The sequence below is a fragment of the Ailuropoda melanoleuca genome, chromosome 9 (assembly GCF_002007445.2).
Source record: "Ailuropoda melanoleuca isolate Jingjing chromosome 9, ASM200744v2, whole genome shotgun sequence".
NCBI lineage: Eukaryota > Metazoa > Chordata > Mammalia > Carnivora > Ursidae > Ailuropoda > Ailuropoda melanoleuca.
Window position 1 is genome coordinate 3,944,226 of NC_048226.1, and position 24,367 is coordinate 3,968,592.

A 24,367-nucleotide genomic window follows, 5' to 3' on the forward strand; every position below is an offset into this window, starting at 1 on the left:
AGCAGAAAATGTCACTTGAGACACGTTGTAAATTGCATCTCTTCGAACTTTCCCAGAGTCAGCACTTCCACTGTTGAGTAAACCATATACATTCCGGCATGCAGCGGTCCGTCTGGCGGTCCAGAGCAGACCCCAGATAATGACAGTTGAAAGGCATTGGAGAGGGGCACCTGGGTGTCTCAGTCAGTTAAGTGTCTTCCTACAGTTCAGGTCATGATCTCAGGGTCGGGACCGAGCCCTGTGTCGTGCTCCCTGCTAGGTGGGGAGTTTGCTTCTCCCTCTGCCCTCTGCCCCCATCACTCATGCTATTTCTCTCTCTCTCTCAAATAAATAAAATCTTGAAAGAGAGAGAGAGAGGAAGGCAGGCAGGCAGGAAGGCATCAGAAAACCGTAGAAACACCATGGACACGAGGGACTAAAATTCCAGAGAGGGAAGGACCACACAGAGAGGATGATGATGATGGCAGTTGGCAGCTTTTTTCTGTCAGGAGCATTTGCCAGGACAGGCTGCCAGCAGGCGCTCCTGGGGGAGGAGAGACGCCCCCAGAGCAGGCAGCAGTGGGGGCTGGAGGGGCTTCAGACCCCGGCTGGCTCCCCAGCGAGACAGTGGCTGAATGGCAAGTGCACGCCAGTCAGAAGAAACAGGCTGAATGTTTCTGAAAGGCCGAGTAAAAGTTCCCTCATATTTACAGTGCTTAGAAAGCAAAGACTTGCCAAGGGCCTGGGAGAGAGCAGCAAAGGCATGAAAGCCCTAGAGAGAGTGGGGAATGGACACTGGGCATCTCTGTTCCCTCCTCCCCTGGTTGCAGGGGGGGCACTCCTGATGCTGGGAGGAGCTGGAGGCTGAAAATCCAGGCTTGGTCCCTGGGGAAAGACAGACCAGCAGAGATTATGGAGCTTGAGTGACAGAATTGCGGATGAGCGGTCCCAGACACATGGCCACTTTGTCCTTCAAAGGTTTGCCAAATTTGGAGGTTAAAATTTGGAAGGCTACAGAGCAAAGCTGAGGACCTCTGACAAACAGAACTGAATCTCCTAAAGTCCTTCGGGGAAGAGGAGATAAAGACCTGCCAGGCTCCCAGTTGAAAGCCCTAGAGGGCCTGCCCTGAAAACAGGGGTGAGGCGGAGGCAGACTGAGGCTCACCAGACAGAAACCGGGCCCTGACCCAGCTCCGTCTCCGAGTGAAATAGGGATTTCCTGTATTCCCTACTTGCCCTGCTGACAGAGGGGGAAGCTTTCTTTTGTAGGCAATAATGCCACATGGAATCCTAACAAATTCTTTCATAGCGATTTCCCACCATTCAGTGCAGAACGACTAAACACCCAGAAAGGCAAGACCGTATGCCTAGAATCCAGAGAAGCAAAACCCAGATAGTAGAAGCAGGTTCCAACATAATCCAGACGTTAGAGTCAGTATCAAGGATTTCTAAAGAACTATGATTAATATAGTCAAGGAAATAGAGCAGAAAATGGACAAAGGAGATGACAGGAAGGAGGATATCCCCCAAAGACTTAGAATTTTTTTTAAAAAGAATCAAATGGACATTCTAGAACTAAAAAAAAAAAAAAAGCAAAGTCTAAAATTAAGAGTTCAATGACTAGGTTCAGCAGCAGATGGGATATATCAATAGCCAGAATTGGTGAACTGGAGGACAGACCAATAGAACATATCCAGATTGAAACAGAGAGAACCAAGAATCAAGGGGTGAAAAGCTGGTAAGAACATAAGCTGTGTTGGATGCACTCAGGAGGTCTAGCATATGTGTACTTGGAGTCCCAGAGGAGAGGAGAGAAGACAGAGCAAAAGCGATATTCATAGAATGGTTGAGAACTTTCCAAAAAAAAAAAAAAAATTAAGTCTACGGATTTGAGAAGCTGAGTGAACCCCCAAGCAGGATAGATACAGATTTAGCTCTTGAAACCAGTTAATTGTTGCTTTGTAAGTAGTATATACATTATATTCCTTTTAACCACTTATTAGTTGCATGACTTTGAACGTGTCATTTGACTTTGTTGAGCCTCTGTTTTCCCATCTGTAAAAATAGGGATGAGATAGAAGACTATATGAAAAAGTGCTTTAGGAACTATCCCATTGTAAAGAAATACCAGGGGCCCTCACCTTTATTATTCGAGCCTGATGACCCTGGGACCATGTTTGGGGCAGGCTTCAGAGGTGTGCCCTGTACTTGGTTCAGCCTCAGTCCTCTGCCATCCAAGAGGGCTTTGAGGAGGGGACGTGGAGGCTCACTCAGAGGCAGAGGTCTGCTGTGAAGGAACACAAAGGAGATCTAGAATCAGGTTTCTGAATGAGTCTGGTGATTGCTTTGCCCTTCCAGGATTCTGGTAATTCGGAGGTGACCAGGTGACTGGGCTTGGCTTTCTGGGATCACATGATCAACTCTTATCCAGCAACCGGCCACACACCTGCCCTAAGCCTGCTTTCGTTCCACTACATCCGTCTCGCTTGGGGCTGAGCCAGACCCCAGCCAACCTCAGAGGTCCCAGAAGCATTCCTTTATGCTTGCCCCAGGTTTAAGTCTGCATTTTCCACGCCCCACTCCCCTGCCCCCATCTCTGATAGTGTTAGGCGACAGCAGGCAGAGCTCTGGACTGCCGTGCTTGCAGCCAGTTATCTGAAAAATGCTTACTCACGTGGACTTTGGTATTCTAGGAGTCGTCACGGTCAAAGGGAAAGAACCCAGAGTGCAGTGGAAGCCTCAGTACCTCCCAGATGGGGAGGAAGGGAGGTCATCTGGTACAAAACGAGAAGCACATCACATACAAGTTCCGAATGCAGGTTTCTGAGTTTTATCTCTAGGCTCTGCTCCTTACCAGGTCATTTTCTCCTTCTGTGACACAGAGGGGATAGTCCCACCTCGAAGGCTTATGTGGGCTGATAGAGGTAAAACACTCAAGACATGCTCAATAAATAGTAATTCCTTCTCTTCGTATTAACTTCCAGAAGCTATTTTGCCAAATAAACAAGGTTTATACTTGAGCTAATGCCTCCTTAGAAAACTCAGTAGGGGGGCACCTGGGTGGCTCAGTCGGTTAATTATCTGCCTTTGGCTCAGGTCGTGATCCTAGGATCCTGGGATTGAGTCTCGCATCAGGCTCCCTGCTCAGCGGGGAGCCCATTTCTCCCCTCTATCTGCCTCTCCCCCTACTCTGGCGTGCGCGCACTCTCTCTCTCTGTCTCTCAAATAAATAAATAAAATCTTAAAAAACTCAGTAGGCATTTTCATATACACATAGCAATGATACGTCTGTTTCTAGAGGTGACTCTAACTCCCTGGCTGGGTGTCTTTATTAGTTAAGGTAAGAATCTGTGTCCAGAAGGTCTGTCCTTCAGCAAAATAACTGAAGTTCCTACCAAGGAAAGCGAGGCCATGCTAGTCAGCGTTTTCTCTTCCCTGTTCTGTCAGTTAAAGGTGTTTGGAGTTGACTGTTGAGAACGCACATTTCCTTACTAAGTAAAACTGCTGGTAGATTCATCCTTCAGAATATTTACAGGCACACCTCAGAGGCACTGTGGCTTTGGTTCCAGATCACGGCAATCAAGTAAACATCACCATAAAGCGCGTCAAGTGAGCGTTTTGGTTTCCCAAGTACGTGTAATCGTTACATTTCCACCATGCTGCAGTCTGCTCAGCGTGCAGTAGCTGACGTTTGACAGAAGTACAGACCTTAATTAAAAAATGTTTTATTGCCAAAAATGCTAACTTCCCCCCGAGCTCTCGGTGAGTTGCAGACAGCGATCCCAGAGCACCAGCCCAAGTACAGTAACTGAAAATGCCTGAAATATTACAAGAATAATCCAGACGTAACGCTGAGACGCGAACTGAGCGAATGCTGTTGGGACAATGGTGCCAGCAGACGTGCTTGACCAAGCAGGGTTGCCACAAACCTTCCGTTTGTAAAAACCGCCGTTATCGGTGGTGCAGGACCGAGTGAAGCGCAACAGAGTGAGTGCGCCCGCGCTGGACCGCTCCTGTTTGTGCTCAGATCATCACCAAGTGTTTGATGGGGACGTAAGTGCAGGTTCTGCCTGTCCTGCCTGTCAGCAAACACCCCTTTTCTCCAGGGTCATGTCTCTCGAGAGTTCCTCAGAGTCATAGGGCTTGGAAGGGTTTCTGCCAGAGTGAGCCTATCGTTGATAATTTACTAACACTTACCAGTTGTTCGGTGATTACTTATTTACACGTCTCTCCCCTCTGCCTGACTTCCTGCGACGGAAGATCAGAAACCCTGACTCATCCGTCTCTTGTCTTTGGTTAACAGAAGGCCTGACAAGTAGAGGCTTAGTAGACATTGAACCATGATCGCGCCGCGTGCTGGGTTACCCCCCTTTCCCCGCTCCAGCTTCGTGCAGTGCCCTTCCTACCTGCTGTGGTCTCCGAGGGGCTGAGCAGCAGACCTCTACCGTTACTTTCTTTGTAAATTAAGCCTCCACAGATTCTCCCGATTGGAGCATACCTTGTCCTTGTCGGGAAACAGCGAGCCCCGGTCGCTGATGGAGATTCCAAGTTGTTCAGGCAGGACACGGTGGCTCCACGTGCTTAAAGCAGTGCACAGCGCGGGTCCCCCGAGCGCATGCGGCGTGGCGGGCTCGCCATTCGGGGCCGCTGATGTGCTGGAGCTTTGAGGAAATAAACAGCAGTTTGGGAAACTCTTCTCTCCTTAGGGCAGACTTTGTCCCGCTAACTGTAATATCTTATTTTGGAGCGACTGTCTGATTTTAAGAGTCTGAAATGGCCCTTCCCGTGGCTGTGTGTCTGACTCAGCATAGATGGGCCGGGAGGACCAGGCGCAGGTGCAGCAGAGCAGGGGTGCACTGCCCGCATCAGATCGAGCGTTCACCTCCTGTTCCTCTGGCTCTTTCCTGCAGGTGATTATAAACAGCACCATCACACCCAATATGACCTTCACCAAGACGTCGCAGAAGTTCGGGCAGTGGGCTGACAGCAGAGCCAACACAGTGTTTGGCCTGGGGTTTTCCTCGGAGCAGCAGCTGACAAAGGTAACGCGATAGTCCCGTCGGCCGCTCCGTCGCTGGGTCCCCAGATGCCGAGGGCCAGCACGGCGCCCCTGCCAGCCGTTGATTTTAGTCCTTCCGGAGCCGCAGGGCTGCCCGACCAGATGACCTTTTAGAGACCCCGGGTCCCTCGCAATGGAGGCCTCGTGGGGGAAGGAAGCTCACGTGACGCCTGTTCCTGCAGAGCCCGACGTCGCAGCCCCAGCAGACCGCTCTGTCCGTGGTTCCTTTCCCACGGAGGGGTCCCCTGGATCCCTGTGGCCAGCCTGCACCTGACAGCTGTCAGCGTCAATGACCCTTTAGCAGAGGGAGGTGCTGCTGAGTACTTAGAGCAGCTCCCGCCCTGGAGTCCCTGCACCCCTTAAAATGTCCCACAGCGTTTGGGGTGTGGGTTGCTTTTTCTTACCCCCCCCCCCGAGGAAAGGATCCGTAGTTTTGATTCGATTCTCTGAGGGGCCTGGGACATAGTCTGTGGGCAGTCAGAAGGGTGTTGAGGAGCGGATGGTAACCGACCACAGGCTTGGAGAACCCCAAGGTTTGTGGAAATAGACTGACCACCTCTTATTGATGGGCCAGAGCTTGTCTGAGCAAGTAGGCTTCCTTGTAGGCTCCTGGAAGAGCCCCGTGTGGGTGTGGGGAAGGCATTGCTTGAGAGCAAGACTGGCTAGTTTCTAGGACACAGGAACTTACGGAAAAGATGTCAGAGGGTCTCAAAGAATCCGAGGGAGAGTGGAAATGGAAGGGCCAGAGACGGGCTGGCTTCAGGAAGCTCGGCTTTAGGACTTGTTTCTCTCTAGACCGTTGCCATGAACATATTTACTGAGCTCTGGTTGGGCCAACACGGGGCCAGGTGCTGGGGATGCAGAGCTGTGGTCCATCCCTAGAGGCGTTTACAAAATTCCAGAGTCTAGGGGGCTTGACTGGGTCATGTAGTATGGACCTGGCTGCTTGGGTTCCCTGTGTATACTGAAGACAGCTTTCAGAGAAGGGGAATGAAGACAAGTCAGGAAGCCACCGTGCGGGGCCGTGGATTTGCACTTCGCATCTGCCCAGCATGTGAGCATGTGCTGTGCACACACACGCACGTACACACTTAATGCACACACGCACATCTCTAAGGAGGCCCCAGCCCGTAGTGCACACACGCACGTACGCACACACACACACGCACGTCTCTAAGGAGGCCCCACGCCGCAGATGCAGCCGTCATACCTCCAGCCAGAAATGAGCCCCGATGGAGGACTGTAGACGGTCCTCTTCTGCATTTGCACTTGCTTCACGGGGATGCAGCTCCCGAAGGAGCCCCAGAGACCCAAAATGGCCTGGGGGCACTCTGAGCACCCCTCTAGTGCCACCTGCTCACAGAAGCGTGCTTTCCTGGGTACCAAAACCTCCCCTCCAGGAACGCCTTGGGTGGCTCAGTCAGTTAAGTGTCTGCCTTTGGCTCAGGTCATGATCCCAGGGTCCTGGGATCGAGTCCCGCATCAGGCTCCCTGCTCAGCGGGGAGCCTGCTTCTCCCTCTGCCCCTCTCCCTGCTTGTGCGCTCTCACTGCTTCTCAAATAAATAAATAAAATCTTTAAAAAATAATAGCAAATAAAACATCCCTTCCAACTCATCAGGGCCCTGACACACAGGGAAGGAAGCAGAATTCTTGAGTCTAGGTCATTGGGTATAATTGTGGGAAACGATGGCCCTTGGTCCCCAGACTCATGTGCTGTGCCTCTGAGGAGAAGCACCATGTCCCACAACTCTGGAAAGCGTGTGTTCCAGCAGGAGGCTCTGCAGAGTTCTGTAAGGTGGGAGGACCGAGAATCCTTTGTTTCGTTTGCCGACAAGTGAGTTTGCTGATTTGAGGCAGTGCTGTGTGGTATAGACGACCTTAAGCAGGTCTCTGCACGGTGGGGCCAGCATAGTGTCTGTCAAGTGAGGACGAGTCACTGTTTGCTCTGGATGCAGGGGCCCAACGCAGTCAGCTTTCCACCGAGCAGCTGGCTGGTCATTCAGGGGTGCCAGGCAGAATTGGGGGCTCAAGCTGGATCACTGTGCTTGGCAGTGGGCGCTCAGCAGGTCAGAGGTCAGGGAGGCCTGGAGAGCAGGAGTATGAGTTGTCAAGGTCACGTGGGCCCCCAGGCCAGTGTGTCTGTAAGCCTTTTGGGCAGGCACTGGGCTGCCTGCAGGAGGAGAAGGACTGGGTGTCCATAGATCGACCCTTCCTGCCCCCTAGTTTTAAGGATTCCCTTTGGTGCGAAGGTGGGGATTTCGGAAGATCGTTGTCTTAGTCCGTCCAGGCTGTTATAACAAAATGCCACATACTGATAGCTTATACAGAACAGGAGTTGGTTTCTCGGAGTTCTGGAGGCTGGAAGGCTGAGATCAGGGTGCCGGCACCGTCAAGGCCCACTTTCCCGTTGTTTGCTGGCAACTTCTCGTGGTGTCCTCACGTGCTGGAAGAAGAGCAGGCGAGCTCTGTGTAGTCTCTTATAAGGGCGCCAATCCCATTTATGAGGGCTCCACCCTTGTGACCTCATCACCTCTCAGGGGCCCCACCTCCTAACCCATCACACTGGGGGTTAGGATCTCAACATAGGCATTTGAGGGGGACACAGACTTACAGCCAGTTGCAAGCATTCACGTGGAATGCGGGTGTTTTCAGACTCCGGTTCCATTGGGCCCCCTGGGTTCCACCGATGCTGGTACCCCCACATCTGTCACTAACCTTCCAGCTTCGTTTCTTCCCAGTCCCTGCCCAGGCAGTGAGGCCCCCAGCCATTTTCCCGGGGTTCAGTGTAGATCCTGAGCCCAAGCCACCTGCCCCGTGCACACTGGACAGGGAGACATTCCAAGTCACGCACTTGGGGGAGGACTTCCCTTTTCTACCATCCTCCACGTAACAGCAGCAGCACAAGAAAACCCATGACACCCTGGGAAGGGGGCTGTGAACAGGGTGTGCGGGTTTTGGGGTTTGTGGCCAGAGGCCAGCCCCGGACTTGAGACTGTGGCCTGTGAGGGATTTCAAGCCAAGAAGGAAAACAATCAGCTTGATCAGCTTGGCATTGTAGGTAGATTTTTCTGGCAGACCAGGTGGTTCTGATCCACAGCAGGGATGATGAGGGCCTGAGTAGGAGCTGGAGGGACTTGGGAACTACCGAGGAGCTGAACTGGCGGGACTTGGTAAGTGGACGTGGGAGGCAGGGGTTCTGGGATGAGGACAGACTGATGGATGCACAGATGGAGCTGCCATTTTCTGAAATGAGGAAGGACAAGGGCTGTGAGTATCAGGGAATTTATGTGACATGGAAGCAAGTATGATGGTGATTTGTTGAACAAATGATACCAGCACCCCTGTCTCAAGTGGGCAGCAGGGATCGGGTGCCTTTTCCCTCTGAAGGAGCTCCTGGAGGATTCGGGGGGGTGGGGGGGGACTTGGGAGCAGCCCCANAGGCCCCCATGTCCCCTCCCCACACCAGCTGGTGTCCTCACACCTCTAGGGAAGCCTGTGGAAATGTAGAGGCTCCCATCGGAGGCAGGGCCCCAACAGGCTGTGAGGTCGCCTGCCCCTGACCCCGCCCGAGGCTCCAGGTCTTCCCGAAGCCCAGACGTTCTGACAGAATCACTCTGAGTGGCCTGGAAGAATTTCTTCAGTCTTTGGAGGAGTCAGAGGAGCTAGGAAACATAAACGGGGAACATTTTTAATGAAAAGACTCGAAAGAAGGAAGGACTCAAAACAAAAATCAGAGCAAATTGTTAAAGTTCACTTCCTTGTGCCTCTGAGACCCGGGGAGACCTCAAGCCTTGCCTGCCTCCCCGCAAGGCCACTCCTCATTTTTCCCAGGCAGGAGAAAATGTCCTGTCATTAAGGAGGAGGGGCCCTGTCTTCCCGAGTCCCTCTGTCGCCGCTGGTGGCTCGGCCCCAAGCTGTGGCTGTGACCTGCCATTGTCACAAAGGTTTATCAGATGTCTCCTTTGTTCGAAATGCTTCGAGTCAACTTTTTCCGCTTCCCTGTGAAGGGAGCGGTTAGCCGCACACTGATAAATTACCGTCAAGCCAGGCTGGCAGTCTCGACAAGTGGCAATTAGGAACCCGGCCGAGGGCTCCCGAGGCATGTGGCTGAGGGGACAGCCGTGGCTGCATATTCCTGACTCCACAGAGCAGCCACCCACGGTCCTGAAAGAGGGCTCGGTAATGATACCCTGTAACTAGGCTAGAAGAACGCCAGCGGGGCTATTTTCATTTAAGAACACTTCATACACACGTCTCTCTCTACCCCCCAGAAGGAAAATAGATACCTTGGTCTCCGCTGTTCCCGTTATAAGGGCCCCTTCACACCACAGTCTCAAAAGTACTGCAGGGACACTTTCTGCTCTTGAGACAGGCTTTCCCAAAATAATAGCAGCTGTGTGTTCCCAGAGGTAAACTGGGACTTGTCTGTCCACCCACTGGAGAGGACGGGGTACCTCAGCCTCCCAAAGACCCCTGAAAGGCGCTTACACAGGCTGCTGAAAGGAAGAGCTGCTGAAAAGAGACAAAAGGAAAGACGACCGAATGTAGGAGTGAGCCAGGGGTTAGAGTAAAGGTTCTTTCCGGCAGCTGACCTTGCAATGTCCCTGTCCCGAGTTTGGCTCCATGTCACTTACCACAGACAGAAGGAGGCACATCCTGCCCCAGAAGGGGGGGGGGTGAACCAGGATGGGGTTGCTTGTGCTCTGTGATTGATCCATCTAAACCCTCATTCTCTCTCTCTCTCTCTCTCTCTCTCTCTCTCTCTCACACACACACACACACACGGTCTTTGCTGTTGACCCATTTGAATGATTTCATCTGTAATTCAAATTTGCATCCTTAAGTTCACCTCATCAAGTCCATGCAGTTGTAAGAACATTGCTCTGTCTTCTACCTTTCTGATTTAAGGGCCATTGTTTTAAAGTGGGGGATAGTAATCATTCTTTTGATATGTTGTAGTGAGAATGCTTTGGGCTGCAAGAATCACAGCACTGAAACAAATGGTTATTCTTTTCATACAAAACAGAAGTCCTGAGGCAGGCCATTGCCAGCATTGATACGGTGGCCCCATGATGTTGTGTGTGAGGGTTCTGCACATTTGTTTCTTTTGTTGGCCTTTTCCTCATGGTGCCAAGATGGCTTCTCAAGCTCTGTCCATCACATCTGCGTTCATGGCAAGAGGGAGAAGGCAGAAGGGTGGTACCACAGCAACTTTCCTGTGAGCTCTCTTGGCAGACTTCTCCTTGGGTCCAACAGTCAGTCTTGGGTCCCTGGGCCACCTTCCCATGGGGGGATGAGGGGTGGAGGAGGGGAACAGAGTGAGAATTAGGTTGCCATGACCAGCTTAGACTGGTTCTCATTCTCTCCCACCTAGGAAGTTTCCTGCTGCAGTCAAATTTGGGATTTTGTTAAGCCAAAAAACAGCCACAAATAAAACAAGAGTCTTTCATTTTCTAGCATGATAATGATGAAAATGATGATGATTCTAATTTTGTGTGTTTTTTTTTTTTACAGATTATTACTGCAGGTTTAAAAACTGTAGAAAATGATCCTAATAAGTAAAGACATGAGAATTTGGCATACATTTCAGAAATCTGTATGCTTTGAATATCCTTTGATCTGTTGGTTTCATTTATTGGCATCTATTCTAAGGAAATAATTATAATTGAGCACAGATTTAGCTGTAAGAATTTTCCCTGCAGCATCATTTGTAACAAAAAAGCAAAAAAAAAAAAAAAAAAAAACCCCCAAAACACCATCCAGATGTCCCGCAATAAGAATTTGGGTGAAGTAATCCCCAGTATGTCCTTCAGGGTGGTTTACTGCACGGCAACTCAGACCCTGTAATAGAAGGTCATGTCATTGCATGGAAATATTAATGTCATACTGTTGGTTTCGGAAGTAGCTATAAAATGAGGTATAACATTTTATTTTTGAAACGAGATATGTGTAATGGGGCTCTTGGGTGGCTCGGTCCATTGAGCGTCTGACTCTTGATTTTGTCTCAGTCATAATTTCAAGGTTGTGAGATCGAGCCCCACGTTGGGCTCCGCGTTCAGTGCAGACACTGCTTGGGATTCTCTCTCTCCCTCTGCACATCCCCCCGCTCATGTTCTCTCTCTCTCTCTCTCTGAATAAATACAATCTTTAAAAAAATATGTGTAATGGCTGGACATACACAGATAGGAAACTATTGGAAGTGTATGTGGTCCGTGTGTATCGCTGGGTGATAAGACTATAGGTTTAAAAAATAATTTTTTCTAAGCGACCCTTTCTAAATTCGCAGACGTTTATTCTTAGAATAAAGGGGAAGATTAGAAGATTGAAGACTTGGAGTCAGGGGATTTTCCACCTAAGGACAATCCTCTGATGCCCCTTGGTTGCTGCTAGCCTTCCATCATCGCAGATAATGCTAGCGTTAGCATTTTTGTATTGAAGCCTTTGTTTTTTTTTCCGTGCTCTCAATTTTTTTCATAGACTCGTTTCCCAGAAGTGATATCACTAGGTCAGTGGGTATGAATGCTTTTTTCACTGAGGATCCACGTTTCCAAATTGCTTCTTGGTGGGGCTACACCACCACACAATGGCCTGGAAATATCTTGCCCACACTGGGTATTCTAATTGTATTTAATGTTTGCTAATTTAGCAAGCAAAGAATAGTACCTCATTATTTTGATTTGCATTTCCAGCGGGACTGAACAATCCTTTTTATCAGTTCCTTACTTTGTGTGTGTGTGTGTGTGTGTGTGTGTGTGTGTTTAATGAATTTTGCCATTTATCTGTTGGGTTTTTCATATGTTCACTTTCCGTGTGCACAAACTCTTTCTCTGCTAAAGATAATGGCCCTTTTTCTGTGGTACCAGCCTAGCTATGGAGATCTCCCCCCACCCCAGGTGGTCATTTCCCTTCTGATTTCGTGTCTTTTCCCTTTTCTGTTCGAAAGCTTTAAACTGTTGTGCCACCAAGTCTGTCACTCCTGTGATTTTTCTTTTATTTCTTCCAAGTTTAGATAATTAACCTCTCACCCTTCAAGCAGAAGTTTGACAAACGTTCAATTCTGTTTGCATCCAGACTTTTAAAAAACATACTTAACCCTTTACCTCATTGAAAATGTGTCATGCTCCTCGTTTGTGGTATTTAAACTCCTTGTCCTCTGTTTGCTAACGTAGCTAACGTTGATATAAATGACAGGGTCTGTTTCCATTGTGCGTCTGCTGATAGCACATCCTTTAGAATGATTGTTTGAAATCTATCTGATAGGGTTTATCCTACTTCGTTACATTTTAAGCTTAGTTTTTGAAATTTTCTTTTTGATTCTCACCCATTTAAATGTAAAACCAACCCCTCTACAAACTCAGAGTTTCCCTGGGGACAGAAACCAAATCTTTCTTAAGGATTTCGGTGTCCCCCGCACAGCCCCTGGCACATAGCTGTAACTAGTTCCTGTTTCTGGATGAATTCACCCTTTTATGGCTCTCTCTTACTAAAGGTTGTGATTTCCACGCTTTCGCTTTTATTTTACTTGAGGAAACGAATCAAACGAAGGCCAGAGATGCCACAGTTCCCTTTGTTGAACCTGTGCCACCCACCCAGCAAAGCCCCATCTTCTCCAGTGGTCCACAGAGGTATATTATTGCCTCCGTTGTATAGTTGAGGAGGCCAGGGCTCAGTGTGGCTCATTGGCCTGCATTTGAAAGGCTGATAAGGGTCAGAGTTGAGCAGCTTACCTAAGCTTGCCATTAAGCAGGCAAGTCTTAGGACACTGTAGTGTCCAGGGTTGGTGTCCGGCGGCCTGTGTGACGTTGGGGGTTATGAGACCCACCTGTTCCCCATTTGTAGACTGAGCACCGGAGGGTGGGTGTGCGTGCATAGTGAGACCAGGCATTCTGGCCGCTCTTCTCTTCTTGTCCCTGTGAGCCAAGAATATGTGTCCTTTTCCCTTTGCTGAGATGTTCCAGGCTGTTATTACTGGTAATGACACCATCGCTTTGCAGTCCCGTGGGGACGTGTGTTTAGATGTACGTGTGACAGCTGTTCGCAGTCTCCCTTTTATCACTGAGAAGGACGGTTACTGATGGAGCTGGGGAGAGGAATTGGAACTAATCAGGTCTCCCACTCCAGAGCTGGTATTCTATGCCTCAGGCCTTGTCTTGGCCTTAAAGGTCCCCATGGCCTGTTTTTAGTTGAAGCTTTGAAAAGTAAAAATGAGGGAGCGAGTACAGTTCTCTTTTACATTATAAGGTAATGGGGCTTCTCTTTGCAAATAGAAAATCTAATCTAAATACTTAGCAACTTGGCATCCTTGTTGGCACAAGAAGGTAACCGGATATGTGGAAGACAGATCTGGGCCTAAGTTCAGGTTTACCATTTATTAGCTGTGTCGCCGTGGGCTTGACCAACCTCTCTAAGGCTGCACTTTCTCATCTGGAAGCCATAGATGAGAATCCCCGTCCTACAGAATGGCAGTGAGGAGCCGACAAGAGAACATGTGTTCAGAAGCCATTAAACTTGTTAACATATAGATGTGGTGGTCCTGAGGGTCCAGGGGAGGAGGGTGGTAAGTATGCCTACCCAAGGCAGGACCTGTAGGGCCACAAGGGGGTGTCCGGGGGCAAAGAAGGAAGAGGCCATTAGAGCTGAAGGTTTATGCCCTAGGCTGAGAGTCTCTAAGAGTAGCACTAAGATCTTCACCGGGCAGGGACGTTCAGGGTGAAGAAGGAGACGGAGGGAACGGAGGCCCCGAGCTCTGTCCAGAAGTGACTTGCTCTGTCAAAGCCCGGCAGAGTTGTGCGTACTGACTTGGTTGCCAGTGCTCTTCAGCTGTTCAACTCTTGGCCTCCTGGAGGCAGAGCAGTATCTGATAGCTGCACGGTGTTCTCGCCTCGGCACCAGTTTTGTGCACGGCCCGGCTCAGGGAGCGAGTGGTGCTGGGACCACGTTTATTGACTGAATGAGTGTGACCCTGGTTGATGACATTTCCAATCTAGTTTAAAAGCAACTTTAAACAAGACCCATGAGAGAGAGGGACCCCGACAGGGACAAGAAGGATCTGTGAGAAAGGGAGCACTTTTGGTTGGGTAGCCTGGCAAAGCATTGAGATGCTTGCAGGGAAAGAGACATCCCTCACCTTACTGAGTACAGCATGGTGGAGACTCGGTTAGCAAGGGTGTCTGTTAACAGTTTTCTTCAAATCACATTTGACTTTTAATTGATACTGGGCACAAAAACATTGGAAATAAGACCTTTAAAAATCCAATCTTTTAACGTCTTAATAAGATTGACAGGCCATTACGGTGCCTGCACAAAACCTCTTCTGGGATAGTGTCCATGTTCCGAGGGATGCCCTGCCTCGTTCCTGGGGGGATCCGGAGAGGTAAGCTTAGAAAGCAGAAAGATGGGGCAGAATGCTCCCGGACACCGAACCACAACTCCTCAGCGAGCGCTTTCTCATTTGTCTGGAAAAGAAGAGCTGCTCTGTTCTTGGACTAGACCTGGGCCTTTGACATGATTTGTGTCTCAGTGGCGGGGGGCGGGGGGTGTGGGTCTGAAACCCAGAGTTCCTTCATTCACCGAACAAACTGATTTGTGCCTGCTTCCTGCAGGTGTTGGTGAGGATGCCGAGAAGAAAGCCTGCCATCGAGGAGTTTCTGACATGACATGTTCACTTTAAGGGCCGCTAAAAGGCAGCAGGGTGGGGAGGGGCTCTGGCCATCCCTGCCGGACCTCCCATGTGTTAACACGTAATGTGATTTTCCTCCGACAGCTGTGGGATGGATGGTGAAATACCAGCCCCGTGGGTCTGGCTTTATTTATGGTCATGCAGGAGCAACACGGGCCGGAGCAGAGGGGCTGGCCTTTTCTGCTCCAGCCGGGGCGCTTTGTTCACCAGTGTCTGTCTTCTGGCGAGGTTTCCCAGAGCAGACCATGGTCGCCTGTGTCGTGAAGATACCCAGAGGGTAGCCCGCGTTCTGACATTAATGCGTTCTCAGGAAAAGCCATAGAATTGCCGGGAGCCTTGCACCTTGCCAGCTCTGTGTGTTTGTTCCTCCGCAAGTGCATTTAGCTCTCTCTTGCTTTGTAACTCCAGCGTCATCCATCCCAGAATGTTCTCTGCTCCAACAACGTATTTGCTAATTAAAATCAGTTGCCTTGTCAGTGTCGATAAGCCAGTGATGGATTTGATTGCCCACGCATTTGACGAATTTTTTTAAATAATGAAAATATTAAAAACAGTTTTTTAAAAGTGGAGAGCGCCATATAATAAACACCCAGATGCATATCACTAGACTTAACGCTTGTTAACATTCACTACGTTCTTCATCTATTTTATTGTTGTTGAAGTACTTTCAAGTACATCACAGACATCAAGACATTTCAGTATCTATCTCTAAAAAAATAATGACATTTTCCCTCATGACCATGACATCATTGGCATTTCTTTTTTTCAAGATTTTATTTATTCATTTGAGGGGGGAGGAGGAAGCATGTCTGCGTAGGGAGGGGCAGAGGGAGAGAGCATCTGAAGCCGACTCCGCACTAAACACAGAGCCAGAGGCAGGGCTCGATCCCACGACCCTGAGATCCTGACCTGAGCCAAAACCAAGAGCCAGATGCTCAACCGACTAAGCCACCCAGGTGCCCCAGTTGCCCCCCCAGAAGTCTTTTACAGATGGTCTGTTCAGCACAGGATATGGTCGTAGGCTACATGTTGCCCTTTGCTGTTTTGCGTTTTGCTATTTTATATCTTCAGCTTTTAAAATCTAGAACAGTTCCTTCTCTCCAACTTTTGGGGTCTTGTTGGTTTCCGTCATATTGTAGGAGTTCTTGGATCTTTCCATAGAGATGACGAAGTTTCTCGTGGATCCCTTCTGCGGTACAGATACACTAATGTTCTTGCATTTCTACGAGTTACTGTTCACTGAACGTGTTTGTTTTTCATACTTCATCATTCAACCAGCTTCAGCAGCTTAGAAAGGATTCAGCTCAAGGGCTCCTGGGTGGCTCAGTCAGTTAAGGAGCCCACTCTTGGTTTCAGCTCAGGTCGTGATCTCAGGGTCCTGGGATCGATCCCCGTGTCAGGCTCTGTGCTCAGCGGGGAGTCTGCTTAAGATTCTCTCTCCTTCTGCCTCTCCCCCTTGTGCGTGTGCACTCGTTCTCTCTCTCTCTCTCAAATAAATAAATCTTTAAAAAAAAAAAAAGATTCAGATCTGACCTGGGCTGGTAGTTTACTGGAGGAAGCATTCCTTATGGTCATTTCTTTTTAATCTCAAATAAAATTGTTTTTCTGGATTTATGCAGAGCTTGTGGACTTACGAAGGTGGACGCTCAAGACCAGCCATGTGTGAGGTTGAGAACAGCCTCAGTAACTCTCGTTCACATGTGTTCAGTTTGCAGAGAAATTCCAGGAGGTAAAAGAAGCTGCCAGACTAGCCAGAGACAAGTCCCAGGAGAAAATCGAGACCTCGAGTGACCATTCCCAAGTAAGTAATGTGTCCACAAAGTCAGTCTGAGCATGATCAGTAATTGGGGCTCTTTGTTCATTGTCACTTTTGACGAGAAATTTGGGGCTTCTAGCAGGAGGGCATTTCGAAGGCTTTTCTGTTAGCCTGCCCCACTGAGGTGGGTATGACATGTCTGTATGAGACTCTTGAATTTTCCAGATGTGCTGATGTGTTTTTGACAGAAAGCAGTGGATGCGATTAGAATTCCTGCATGCCCCTGGCTGCTGAGAGGCGCTCTTTGTCCCTATGTTTCAATACCAGAGACAAGGCAGTGTGTTTCCCTCCGTGCTGGGAGGTGTGTCTGCAGGAAGGATGTGAATTGACAAATACGGGTACCTCGCGCCCACAAGACAGAAAACTTGGCTGGTGCTGTTGAACCCGTCTCTGTGTTTTAACAAAGTCGGCTGGGCGATGGTATCCAGCAGCTCTGGTTTAACAAAGGAAATACAGCTTTGCCAGAAATTGAGTATTCTTTCTACTTAAAAGTGTGCTGATTGACCAAAAGGGATCAATTTTAACCCAAAGGAAAAACACCTGGATTCTTGATGTCAGGTTTGGTGTACGTAGTGGTGGGCGGAAGGCTTGATCGAGTGGTAAGGTTCTGGGCAGAGAGGCAGGGAGGAGGAGACATCGCGGGGAAGGTTCGGGGTTAGGAGTAAGCACGGTGTAGCAGCAAGACGGCCGGGAGTTTGCCTGGCTGGGAGCGAGGTGCGCTGTGGGAGGAATTAAAGATGCCCTTGGAAATTCTGCAGAAGACCTAGAATTCTTCATTACTAGTTTATTAATTTTTATTTAGTTAATTGTTGTTGGGTAGTTTGGGCAGACATTGGAGGTGTTGCATGACTATTTCTCTGGAATTGACATGAGGGTTTCTTGTAGGTGGTGAGGAAGTCAGGGAGCCACAGACAGCAGGTAGATTGGCGAGGACGCAGCCACAGGGGTAAAGAGGAAGGGATGGATGCTGGGGACAGCTTGGAGGAAGACAACCAGGAGACTGGGCATCTTGAGCTGTCAAGATTGACATTTTTGACTTGACCAACCACTTTGAAGAAATAATAGCGGAAGCCTTGGGTGTACCAAGAAGCAGTGGGGGGATGCCTGGGCGGCTCAGTTGGTTAAGCATCTGCCTTCGGCTCAGGTCATGATCTCAGGGTCCTGGGATCGAGTCCTGCATTGGGCTTTCTGTTTCGCGGGGAGCCTGCTTCTTAAAGAAGTAAAATGTTTAAAAAAAAAGCAGCAGCAGCAGTGGGGAGAGGAGGGCAAAGCTAGAGTCTTGGGAAATGCACCCAGCTATGAGAAGGGAGCCAGTGGAGACCGCAGAGAAGGAGAACGCTCCCCATCTCTGAACCCGAGGCGGGAGCACGCTCTGCATGTCAGTGCTGCAGAGCAGAGGGCTCTGGGTTTTTCCGCCGCTATGGCTGGCCCTGAGGACCATGCATTTCCCAGCTCTTGTCCTGGCTTATCATATAAAAGATGCCCTGTGTGAATTTATGGATGTGTATTAGACTTCAGGTGGACAGGAACTTTCCTGAATCTTTCTAAAGAATCTTTAATATAATCTAAGCGATACTGTTAATTTCATATACTAATGACCATACTGAGTAATCGCTGAGGACCTATAAAACTGGACACTGGAAATGGTCCATAATCTAAAGAGTTTCTAATATGCAGTCTTTTTCTGAATACCACATATTATAGAAATACCTTTAAACGTCAATAATCAGGAGTTCTTTATGTAAGGTTTCTGTTTTAATGTTTGTTTTACCCAAAGAAGTATTTTATTTATTTTTATTTTTTTAAAGATTTATTTAGCCATTTGAGAGAAAGAGTGTGGGCATGGAGGGAGGGGCAGAGGAAGAGGGAGAATCTCAAGCAGGCTCCCTGCTGAGCATGGAGCCTGACGTGGGGTTCCATCTCATGACCCCGAGATCATGACCTGAGCCAAAATCAAGAGTCGAACGCTTAACTGACTGAACCAACCAGGCACCCCCCCAAAAAATCAACTATACCCATAAAGTGCGGTTTTACATATATATATATATTAATTATATATCAGTTTTTTTGTCTCCAAGCATAAGTTTTTAATTTATCTTCCTGATGTTTCCCCAGATGTAGAGATCATTGTACATTTTTCTTTGCATTTTTATTAGAAATCGTACAGTTGCTTGCTTTCCTGAATATCTTAGGGAATGAGCACTTTGGCCAAGTTTTCCAAATATTTGAAGATCTTAAACATTTTATATGGGTCTTATCCTGAATGTAAAAGCAATACGTATTTACTGCAGAAATCAAAACAATGCCGTGCTCTAAAGAAGAGAGTAAGAACGGCCTGCTTTCTCAACACACAAAGACGTTGTTCGTGTTTTGGTGTGTATCTTCCTGATACACTTTTCTAGTATATTTTTATATCGTTCTTTTTAGTCTTTTTACTTTATATTTCATGATCATTCCCCTGTGTTTTCAAATAGCCCTTTTTCAAAACTACCTTAATGGCTAGTATTTGTCTCTATTGCAACTTATTCCATTAACCTACCCTTCGGGATATTGACGTGGTTTCTAATTTTCATTAATATAAATGACACTGTGATCAACGTCCTTGCACATCTCTGGGCATTTGGTCATTTCTGCAGGATAAATTCTTGAAGTGCAAGTATTGGGTTAAAAGGTAGGGACATGTTAAAGCTTTTGATAAATACTGCAGACTTAGCCTACAGAAATGTATGATTTTAACTCCCACCAGCAGTGACTGAGAGCGATTTTTTTCCTCCCACACTCACCAACTAAGCTTTGTTGACTTGACAGAAGAAAAATGTATTCTGTGGGCTTTTTTCATTTTGTGTTTCTTTACCAGTGAGATTAAATATTTTTTGTGACTGTTGATTCTATCCATTTCTTCTTCTGTAAATGTCAATTGTGTTTTTTTCCTTTTTTCAAAAAATTAAAGTGTTCATCTTTTTGTGTTGATTTCTTTTTTTTTTTTAAGATTTTATTTATTTGAGAGAGAGAGAAAGAGAGTGTGAGCACAAGCTGGGATAGGAGTGGGCGGAGGGGCAGAGAGAGAGGGAGAGGCAGACTCCCCGCTGAACAGGGAGCTTGTCGCAGGGCTGGATCCCAGGACCCCCTGAAATCATGACCTGAATTGAAGGCAGACGCTTAACTGACTGAGCCACCAGGCAGTCCCCTTTTGTGTTGATTTCTAAGAATTTTATTTTTTAAGATGGGTATTTTTTAACATATTCAAAGCTAGGCAGAAGTGTATAATGAACCTCCATGGGACACACAGATCAGCTTTAACAATTAGGAATTTATGATCAATTGTTTCATCTATGCCTCTGTCCCCTTCCCCCTAAATTTTAAAGCAAATCTCAAACATCTTATCATTTCATCCATAAATGTGTCCGCGTGTGGCTCTGAAAGACAAGGCCTCTTAAGAGTTTTTCAGTAAAGAAAAGGTACTAACATCTTGTTTTTCATATATGCAAATGCTCAGCAGCAGATATTTTCCCCAGGTTTTTGTGCATTTTTAATTTTGTTTATGGCATTTTTTTTTTTTACAGTGCAGAAATTTAACATTAGTCAAATGTATGCATCATTCCCTTCATGGTTCCCTCCTTTGCCTTAATGCTCAGTGGAGCCTAAATAAGATTTAAGATCCTATCCAAGAGCAGATGAGACTTCACCTCCCTGTGGCATGACTTATTACAGAAAATATTTCAGAATATTCATAACAATGCCAACGAGCCGCAGAGGCCGTGCGCACATCCATGTCTGATTCCTGGCTGTTTTGTGAGTCTTGCTCTGTCTGTGGTCCCAGGGGCTGTAAGCTGTCCCCGCTTCCAGTACTTTTTCTCTTCTCCTCATTCAGTCTTTCTCGTTCCCTGTTGTAAGCCCCGGCTCCCGCTCTCCTCCGTGGCTGGGTAAGGGGGACCGGGTATGCAGACTGGTCAGGATTATCTGTAAAGCTGAGTAACAGGACGGAGCCAGGGCGCCGGGTGCGCTCGTCAGTCACCTTCACAGACTTAGCTTCCCCTGGACTCCCCCGGGCCTTTTCCTTGGTTCTTTTTTTTTTTTTTTAATTAAGTTTCAGAGGTAGAATTTAGTGATTAATAGCCTTTCGTGCCGGTCTTTGCCGCATTCTGGCCTGATGAGTTGGTTCTCCCCCACTCACGAACACACTTTCTCATTCTGCCTGATTTCCTGCTACTATGAGCAATAATGTGTGAAGGTAACTCACTTTGGCCAGGAATCTGGGTGTGAAACCCTGTCTTCCACTCAGGCGTCCAGCGTCAACGGGACAGACGATGAGAAGGCCTCTCACGTGGGTCCTGCTGACACACACCTCAAGTCTGAGAATGACAAGCTGAAGATCGCCTTGACACAGAGGTAAGGGTGTTTAAAATCCAGATGGCATTTTCTCCAAGGTCAGGGCCTCCCGTGGCCTTTCCCGCCTGGCGGGGTTTCACGAGGAGACTGGGTCCTGCTCAGAGTGTCTGGTCTTGTCTCCCGGCCAAAGGAAGGCCAGCTGGCTTCATGGCTGTTCTCTGTCTGGCTGTCCAGACCAGGAGTGTGTGTCTGCCTGCGTGTGTGCGAGAGTACAGAGCACGTGAAAGAGGTGTGTATGTGTGACAGAGAGAGACGTGTCTCTGTGCTTGTGTTTTGTTTTGTTTTTTTGAGGAACCAAATGTATCATTTATTTGTATAGAATAAGACTGAGTCTCAAACATCCAAGAAAAACCTATAAAAACCTAACTATTAAAACTAATATAACCTCTCACAAAAATCACACATACAATATGTATTTGAAGAAGAGATTTCCTTTACAATATGACCTGGAACCATCAGTTACATGAACTAGAAACATAAAATACAGAAAACCTAAAGGGCACAGTATCTCTGTGAAGAAAGTTTTAAAATTATTTTGAGGACCATAAATGAATAATTTAACAAATAGATAAATTCTATTGGGAGGTGGTAGAAATACCTTCATATTTTAAAAAGAATTCATTTCCCCTAAATTGATGTATAAATTTAACACAATCCCCATAATAATATCAACATGATTTTAATTTTTAATGACTACACAGGCAGTGCATATGGTTTCCTGTCTTGGGAGTGTGGCCCATTTCCCAACGGCTGGGCTGGCCCCGTGAACATGCCGGAGCTGTTGTCCTTGGGAATCATCCTCCCCCCACCCCAGGCAGGGGTTTGGCCAGCTTCCGCCAGCCTTTCTGTGGCTGAGAAGCTGCTCCCCCCAGACTTGCCCCATTAAAAACCTGGGTCACATTAACTCCATTTTACAGATGAGGAAACTGAGTCCCAGGTGGTAAAGTGGGCCCTTACCTAAGGTCACATGGCTAGTCAGTTTCTCCACCATCCTGCCTGCTTTTCACTCTTTTGGTTGTTTAACACACAAGATGTTGCTTGGATGAAAACGTTTCACCCCAAAAAAGAAAGGTTTTTAAATTCCAACTTAATGAACAAATGAATTATAGGAATGGGTGTGGAGCCATTTCCCTAAATAAGCTTAAATTCTCAGCCATCGGCTCTGAGATTAATCGGATTCCATTTTACCTTTTTTTTTGCCTGTGGTGCTTGAAACTGAAAGCCTGTATTTCTAGTCACGTTCTTACGTCCTTGAGGCTGTGGGGTGGAAGATAACACAGATTATTGAGACACAGTCCTATTTACTTACCCCCCCACACACTCCCACACTAAAAAAAGGCCTTTCGAGACAGAAGTGACTTGAGCCAGGCAGGGTTGATTAGAAGCTGGACTCGTTCAGCGGGGCGCATCCTGCGTGTCCTCTGGGTCCCACGTGTCCTGCGCAGCACTGGCCTCGAGGCACGTGTGGACTGCAAAGCCAGGAGACAGAAGGACCATGAAAGCCAACAGCCCCTGAGGGGAGCCTGATTCCAGTTTGTTTCTTGAAACTCCTTCTTTGTGGAGCACATAGGATGAAAGACAAATGCGAGGTTGTTTTGGTCCTGCAGACCTGGGGTCCTCCCTTGCCCCAGCGGTGATGCAGGGTCAGCCAGGGCCCCCTCACATATGCTGTCGCTGTCCCCTCTGCCCTCTGGTCATTGGCTCTGGATTCCTCTGCAGGCCTGGAGGGGACCCAGGTTATCCCCTGGAGCCGGGCTGCTTGTCATACCCGGGGTCCTGGGGTGTCGGGGGTGGCCGAACGGGGCTGCAGCATCCGTGAGACTCTCGGAGGCCCATGTCAGAGCCTGTGTCCTTGGGACTCGCTTCAGGAAGGGATGGGACAGAGGGTTCTGGGGCGGGGGCTCGGTAGGGAGAGGGGGGTCCTCTGCACACCCTGCGGCGTCCTTCTTAGCTCTGGCTCCCCCTTCTCCAGGAGTTTTGTTCTTTCCTAAAGTGATTCTTTAAGAAAATCGCCCGATAAGATGACCTGTTGGCACAAGAGAGGCCCCTGCCCTTCTTGGCACCTGATCCTCGTGGCTGGCCCGCGGAGGGGCCGCAGTTTGGCCCCCCAGAGGCGGGGAGGGTGGCGGGTGGGGTAGAGCGGGGTGGGTGGCCCCCGGCGTCCCGGTCACCGCCTGGGCCCGCCCGCAGTGCCGCCAACGTGAAGAAATGGGAGATGGAGCTGCAGACCCTGCGTGAGAGCAACGCCCGGCTGACCGCGGCGCTGCAGGAGTCGGCCGCCAGCGTGGAGCAGTGGAAGAGGCAGTTCTCCATCTGCCGCGACGAGAACGACCGGCTCCGGAACAAGGTGCGAGACGGGGTCCCGTTCTGCTTCTCTCTCCCCGCTGCCCTCACTTGCCCCCCCTCCCCGTGGCGGGAGGAAGACGCGCGGTCGCTCCCCTTTGAACCCCCCACCTCCCCACTTTTCCTAGTAGGAACACACGTGAGTGAGCCGGGTGTCACAGCTGCTGTTGCAAAGGAGATGGACACACGGGAGACTTCAGCCTTGTCCCTCTGACGCTGGCTGTGGGTGGCCCTCCCTTGGCATGTTCTGTGGTTCGTTGACCTTCGGTAGAGCAAAGGGTCCAGAGGGTAATCGAGGAAGATAGATTCAGGAAACAGGAGCGCTCACTCAGAAACCCTACTTTCGTCTAAGCATGTGATTTGGGAAGTGGGCAAAGGACTATGGGTGCCGCAAGTGTGAGCTGAGTGGCCGCTGATGGCTGACCTCGACCTCCCAGCAGGTCATCGGCAGCCTTCCCTGTAGTGAGTCACTCATACTCTTTGTGGTTGGGGCTGAGTCGATGAGGTAGTTGTGGGGTGGCCAGAAAATCCCCAGTTGAGACCCTGGGGTCTCTGTGTGGCCGTGTTTTGATGCTCAGCCCGTTTATCCGGCAGGCCGTGGACAGCGGTTGCTGTGCCAGTGCAGGATTTCAGGGGGACCCATCTCCCTGAGACGGTATTCACTCTTCCTGGCCCCCCGTTTGTCACCTGCCTGCCAGCCTGAACAGAGCAGCCGGAGGCCACTCCCCTGTTTGCCCATCTTACTCTGCTACAGATGGTGCATGAAACGGCCTCGTGTCATTTTTTCATTTCAATGCCTCGAGTGCTGACCGTGAGGGCACCAGGCCAAGCGCTGACTCTGCGCGCTCCCTGCCGGGGCCTGGCCGATCTGTCTGCCAGCGAGATCGATCGCCCCGTCCTTCTCTTTCTGAGCAGAGCGCTGGTCTCTCCCTCTGTGAGCGTGTAATGGGGGGGGAGGGGAAGTCCACGCCGCAGACTTCGCCGCCTGCGAGGAGCATCTTCTTCCCTGAACGGGAAGCCCCGGGAACTCGACTTCCAGGGCACAACGTAGAAGTTGGTGGAGTCCCGGGCGGCTCTGTGGCTGGGGTCCAAACCCTGGGG

At 49.0% G+C, this 24,367-nt stretch overlaps 1 protein-coding gene across 3 annotated transcripts in view; it reads left to right on the forward strand.

Moving 5' to 3' along the window:
• Nucleotides 1–24,367, forward strand: part of HOMER2 (homer scaffold protein 2) — an 86,611-nt gene that overhangs the window by 58,758 nt on the left and 3,486 nt on the right. For all 3 annotated transcript variants that reach the window (XM_034667820.1, XM_034667821.1, XM_034667819.1), the window contains 4 exons: nucleotides 4,890–5,021; nucleotides 16,427–16,519; nucleotides 20,817–20,923; nucleotides 23,114–23,270. In XM_034667820.1, coding sequence (XP_034523711.1) covers nucleotides 4,920–5,021; nucleotides 16,427–16,519; nucleotides 20,817–20,923; nucleotides 23,114–23,270 — 459 coding nt within the window. In that variant the 5' untranslated portion in view covers nucleotides 4,890–4,919. The remainder of the gene's footprint in view (nucleotides 1–4,889; nucleotides 5,022–16,426; nucleotides 16,520–20,816; nucleotides 20,924–23,113; nucleotides 23,271–24,367) is intronic.